The sequence below is a fragment of the Pteropus alecto genome, unplaced genomic scaffold (assembly GCF_000325575.1).
Source record: "Pteropus alecto unplaced genomic scaffold, ASM32557v1 scaffold224, whole genome shotgun sequence".
Lineage (NCBI taxonomy): Eukaryota > Metazoa > Chordata > Mammalia > Chiroptera > Pteropodidae > Pteropus > Pteropus alecto.
The window spans coordinates 515,585-521,552 of record NW_006436289.1 but is presented as its reverse complement, the minus strand read 5'-3'; the positions used below and the strand labels follow the sequence as shown (position 1 = coordinate 521,552).

Genomic DNA, 5,968 nt, shown 5'->3' with positions numbered 1-5,968 from the left:
TCTTCCGATTAGATCCTGCAGATCTCCCTTTCATACATGGGTACTCTGAGACTGAGGTGGGGATAGAGAACTGGTTCTAAGTCCTAGCCTCCAAGTCTGGTTTTCTAGGTGCTTCTACAGAGAGTCCACAATGAGATTCTCATCCTTTCTTCCCACAACCTTGTACTCATTGGTGAAACACAAAACTACTTGGCTTGAAAACTCAGACCAAGAGGGAGGATGGAGATGACCATGTGGCCTGCGAATTGGAACTCCATTAAGGCAGAAGGTCATTGTCCACCCTATTCCTCATCTACCCAGCAGCGTCAACTTCTCTGTTTAAAGTTTTTAGAGCCTAAGATTCTTATGACTTTACCTGGGCACACCTGACCATTCCATTCCTGTTTGATGAATTCTAACCCAAGCCACAACTGTTGGAGCTCAAAGTCCACTGAAGGGTTTGCACAGCCTGAGCTCCTTGTTCTCAGAAGTGAGAAGATGACAAAACCTGCCCAAATGCCTAACCCACCTCACAGGGCTACCATGACCATTAAATATAATGATGGGCATGAGGGCGCTAAGATGCAAAGAATTATACAGGAGTGTGATCTATTTTAAATCTATGAAGAATTACTTTGGCCTCATGGAAATAACCTGTCCCAGACTCGTAAGATCCCAGGGTTACTGTCCCTTTGAATAACTCCAAGATATCCTGAGCTAGTTACCTCAACTCTGGTCTCCAAGATTTTTTTTAACATGGGGTTCCTGCGATGAGTCTGAGACACCCTTAAGAAGAGCCCAAGACATCCCTGAAGCCAGGACCTTGGGGAAGTTATACCTCTCAAAACCCAGCTGCTGGCAGGTCTTCACTGAGTAGGAGTTGTTCCAGCTGTCACTGCAGACAGGATTCCACTGATGGGATGATCCAGAATAGACTTTAAGCAAAGACTTGTCCCAGTCAAACCTCACTGCAGGGAAAGAAAAGGGCAAAGCAGGTCCTCAGCAGCCAGGAAGCTGCAGTTCTTGGGAATGAACCGAGTAAGGCTTTGAGAGGCTACTGTCCTGAGGCTCCTCGCTGGGATGTGATGATCATAGTCAGTGCTCAGAAGCCCAAGACACTCAGTAAGGACAGAGCCAAGGCAAGGGGCTGGGGCAGCGAGGAAAGCTCTTTATCCGACAAACTCCAGGGAGCCATACTGGAAGAAGGGGCAGGCACTGCCAAGAGCCATCACCCATAGAGGGCAGTGACATGCACAAATGAGAGAATGACAAGGAGAATAAGGACTATGATCTGACAGAGTGATCTGGACAGGCTCAGGCACAGATGACCACAGTCATGGGTAAGGACACATGTAAACGTGCAGGTAGAAAGAATGGGACATGTACCCACAGATACCGACATCAAGGCTATACATAGATAACACATGTGAAAGCCACTGAGGACCAGAGCTCAATGACATCTTTGTGCTCATTGAGGCCAGCCATTTACAAGCCGACCTTCATGAAACATGGAAGTGGAAGTCAGAGGTCATCTGCTGGACAAAGAGGAGGGGGTACGTAGAAGGGACTCTGGACCCCACACCTGCCTCCAGCCAGAGAAGCTTTGCTTTGCTCAGTCTGATAGTTGGGAGTTGTTTGATTTTATTCAAGAACCACTAAGTTTGTCCAATCCATTCATTTTATAAATTAGGAAACTGGAGCCCAAAGAAGGTAAGTGATTTGCCCAAGTCTCAAAACACTCAAAACCAAGTTTCAAACACAATCTTTCTGTGACTAAAACCCAAATCCTCCAGTTCTCTGTCCTTTGCCTCCCATTTGAGTTTGTAGTCACTGTAGTGCGCCTGCACACACGCGCGTGCGCACACACACACCTATGCCCAGCCTGCTTACCACAGCCCAGCTCGTCACTCTTCAGCTTGCAGTCTGCCACCCCATCGCAGCGCACGGAATGCATGGGGCAGCTCTCTACAGGCTCCTTGTACTTGATCCTTGTGTGGCCCCGCCAGAAGTGGACTGGAAAAAATAAAGCAGGCAGCTGGGTCACTGTCAGCCCCAGAGAAACAGGACACTGAGCAGCCCAAGGCCCTGGGAGTTCTGAGACACCGACCTGCAATCCCTCTTGGACTCTGGGGCTCTCGTCCCCCATCTGTATGGAGAGAAAGGCTGCTCAGGAATGCTCTGGAATGCGCCTGCAAGCAGGGCAGCACCAAGCAGACTTGAGCAGCCACCCAAAGAAAGAAGAGAGAGAGAGGGAAGGAGGTGTGGAGGTGGATGCTACTTTGGGAGTTCCCCCACCCTACATGCTGGCTAGAGTGGTAGCCAGAGAAACCACCTCCTCTAGTACCCCAGAGCCCCCTTCTCGAAGCCTTTCTGGGCTCCCTTTATCTTTGTGCTCCATGGGGGTCACAGCAGAGAAATTTTCAAATCCACAGTCACACACATACAACCACTACCTGTCCTGTTTTCTCAAAGGTGGTCCTTCCAGCCTCAGAAGCTCCTGGATTTTCTTCTTCCTCCTCTCCCCCAAACAAGGACTGTCTCCTATGCTCAGTTTTTGCCCCATTACTTGTCTTTATGCCTTTAAATGTCTTCCCACTGAACAAGCAACACTAGATGGCTGATTCCCAAATGTACAAGCTTTATAAACCATCTGTGAAAATCAGCCTCATAACTCCCTCTGTCTTTAACACCTATCTCTTTCCAAACTAGGATCTGTCATCCCTCCCACCTGGAGACACTTCCCCTTTGATGGCAAAGAAACCTGACTTCTGACTCCTCACCCTGCCTCTTTTGTCTACACCCGCCTCCTGGCCCTGACCCCTCACTTCTCCTCCTGCTCCCACCATGCTCTCAGTCACCCAAGGTGAAGGGTCACCCTTGTGTGACTGGCTTCTTCCAGGCCCAGACACCAATCCCTCCTAATCTCTTGGATGTGCCCCTCTTCTCTGTGCCCTGGTCTTCCCTCTCTCAAGACCTGCACACTGAGCCTGCCAGGATCACCTTGATGTGCAGTGAGGAGAGCTCTAGATGGGGGTTCGGGGCTAGGGCTCTAGTTTTGACCCCCGGCATAGCTGCTCAGTGACCACTTCCCTGGTGTCAGTAAGTCTAGAGGTTAGAGGACTTCAGGAAATGTTAACCATGCTGAAGGCTATAACTAGTCAGGAAGCCTGCCCTCACATGCCATCTCACCCCTCCACCGGTTATTTCCTACTGCTTGCTCTCTGTGGATTGCAGGGCGTTCCCCTGGAGCTGTGCCCTGTGTGAAGAAGGGAGGGAGAGCAGGGCAGCGAGTGCTGGAGGTGGTTCTCATGGATACCATGTGGCAGGCACCATACCGAGGCATTGTGATGGCGATGCCTCCACCTTGTCAGACAAGTGAAGAAACTGAGGCTCGGGAAGTCAATTAACTTGCTGAGGTCACACAGCTGCTATGTGGCAGAGCCGAGTCTGTCTGGTACTAAAGCTGTATTCTTCCCCCCCTCCCTCTTTAATTGCCTCCCCATTTCCACCCCTGACCTATAGATGTTGCCAGTTTCCCCTTAAGAACTGATCTCTGAAGGTGGGGCATCTCCTCCCACATGCTCGTTGTGTGCACCTGGGGCCTGGCGTACCTGGTGCACTCAGGAGGCCCCGGCTCACTTGGGGGCCTGGTGCACCCGGGGGGCCCGGCGCGCCTGGGGTATGGTCCATGGCTCCACCTGGGGCATGAACCTGGGACCTTCTGTGTGTAAAGCAGAAGGTCCATGCTAACCACTACACTATGGAGCCACGCCCTAAAACTGTATTCTTAACCAACACACAACCTCCTCCAGCACAACAGTCTTCCTCAAACAGTCCTGCAGACAGGTGTTTCTGTATCGTTGCCCACCCCACTCTTCACCACACTGCTGCCTCTTTAATCGAATCCTTACCCCTCAGTCCAGCATTTACAGCTCTCTAAAACAGGGCCATGCCATACTCAAGCAAACAGACAGCCCCCAGGTCACCAAATGTATATTTTCCTCTCTGGTTAGTGGGTCCCTTTCCACGCCCCATGCTGACCTTGCCCATCTGCCTCACTTTTTTCCTGCAGCTGCCATTCCCACTAGATGCCCTGTCCCCAATGCTCTTCCATCTTTCAGGTCCTCATTTGGCCCCACTGCCTTCATGAGCTGGCCCCTGCCTCTACAGACCACACAGCTGTCACCTCTTTCTGACAGTCACACTCAAATGTGTTCGGCCTTCATTCTCTCCAGCTATGTCCTCCAGGAGACTTTAATCTCCTTGAGGACAGGGTGGTCGGATATGTGCTCCCCTTTTGCTCCCTCCAGCACAGTCTCCACTGTGCTAGATTCATAGTGGGCATTCTGGCAGCGAACCTGGGGACATGTCCTAAGTATCTTTTCCAAAGAGAAGGAAGAAATTGTGGGTGCCTAAATTGCTGAACACTTTATACTGTTGATGGAAAATACCTGAAAGACTTTTCCTAATCAGGGTTTTTATGTTTGTTTTTAATAACTAGTGTTTTTAGAGTGGAATTTTGTGCCAGGCATTGTGCCATTATCTCTTTTATTCCTCATAACACAGTGAAGTCTTTATGAGACTTCACTGGGCACGTAAAAAGTTGAATGGATGGATGGATGGATGGATGGATTTAAAACCCATTTGAAGATGCAGAAAAATGAGCTCTGAGTTGTGAACTAACCTGCCCAGGTAAGCTGCACAATAAGTGGCACTGATGAGACCCAAGCCCAGGTTCATCTGACTTCTCATACTCAATCTGGTAGTTTAGAGGGGGCTGGGGACACCATGGTCCAAGGTCATTTGCAGGAGTGGCCCTCTGTGGACACAGTAGCCCACCAAGTGCATGCTCCCTACTCCTGCCTCCCTGCTGTGTGTCCCTATCCCCAGACATCACTCCACACAACAATGAGAGCTGCCCCTCTCCCTTTGTTAAACTCACAGAGAATGATGAGCGATGCCACGAGGGCAATGAGGAGGAGAATACATCCAATGAGAGGCAGCCGCTTCTGTCCCTGCTGCCAGGTGAACTTGGGCAAGCTGACATCTAGAAGCGGGGCAACAGCAGGGGAAAGTGAGGTGGTAGGAGAGGAGTCCAGACCAGTGAAACCTAACCAGAAACCCATGCCCTTGAAATCTGCACTCTGACCCAGACTATGCAACCTCCAAAGTGACACTTGTTTGTTGGTGTGTTTTTTTTTAGCCCCTCCTCCACTTGCCCCAGGGTTCCACTGTCTTGGGTTTGCATGCAATGTTTCCTTCCTGCCCTCACCAACCCAGATCCCCCACTGCCACCCGTGACCATTCCCCCTCCTTCCCATACATCATTAACTAGAGGGTAGAAGAGGAGCAGTGAGTGCCAACTCAATGATTTCCTTTCTACCCATGGACTCCTTCCCTGTCCTTCTTGCCTTCCCTACAGTACCCCCCTTACTTGAGCTCTCATTGGTGGCTCTGGTGGCTGGTGCTGACGTGGCAGGAGATGCCCGGACAGGTACGGCCCCCACTGGTGTTGCTCTAACAAGGTACACTCTTGTTGGAGAGGATGTTGTGGAGGCCGACCTGGTAGACGATGATCTTGTAGATGATGACCTTGCAGACGATGACCTGGGAGGTGATGCCCGGGCTGGGGCTGTCCGGGCTGGAGACATCCTTGCTGGTGAAGCATTCTGAAAGTAGAGCAAAGGCATCCCTCAGGTTGTTCCCCTGCCAACCCATCCAACTGCCAGCCCTGCTGAGCTAGGAGACAAACTCTCTGGGGCAAGAGGCTAGGGGGCGAGCAGAGCCACTGGACAGGGAAGCATTTGAGAAAACAAAGATGTCTATGGATGAAATGGAGTTCAAAAGCCTGCTGTCCCTCTGCATTCTCTACATTCTCTCTGCATTTTCTCTCCATCACAGTGACCTGCAGAGGTGAGCAGAGGGCAAGGGGCCATCTGCTTGGAGCTTGGGAGCACCTGCTTTGGCTACACATGTCTAGGGACCCTCA

The 5,968-nt window shown here is 50.9% G+C and overlaps 1 protein-coding gene across 1 annotated transcript in view; it reads right to left on the bottom strand.

Moving 5' to 3' along the window:
• The window catches only part of TMPRSS13 (transmembrane serine protease 13), a 15,108-nt gene extending 9,439 nt beyond the window's left edge, over positions 1-5,669 (bottom strand). The window contains exons 1-4 of the mRNA XM_006912831.1: positions 5,414-5,669; positions 4,922-5,026; positions 1,870-1,992; positions 818-947 (exon numbers count right to left, since the gene is read on the bottom strand). Coding sequence (XP_006912893.1) covers positions 818-947; positions 1,870-1,992; positions 4,922-5,026; positions 5,414-5,669 — 614 coding nt within the window. The remainder of the gene's footprint in view (positions 1-817; positions 948-1,869; positions 1,993-4,921; positions 5,027-5,413) is intronic.
• Positions 5,670-5,968: the final 299 nt, after the last annotated feature.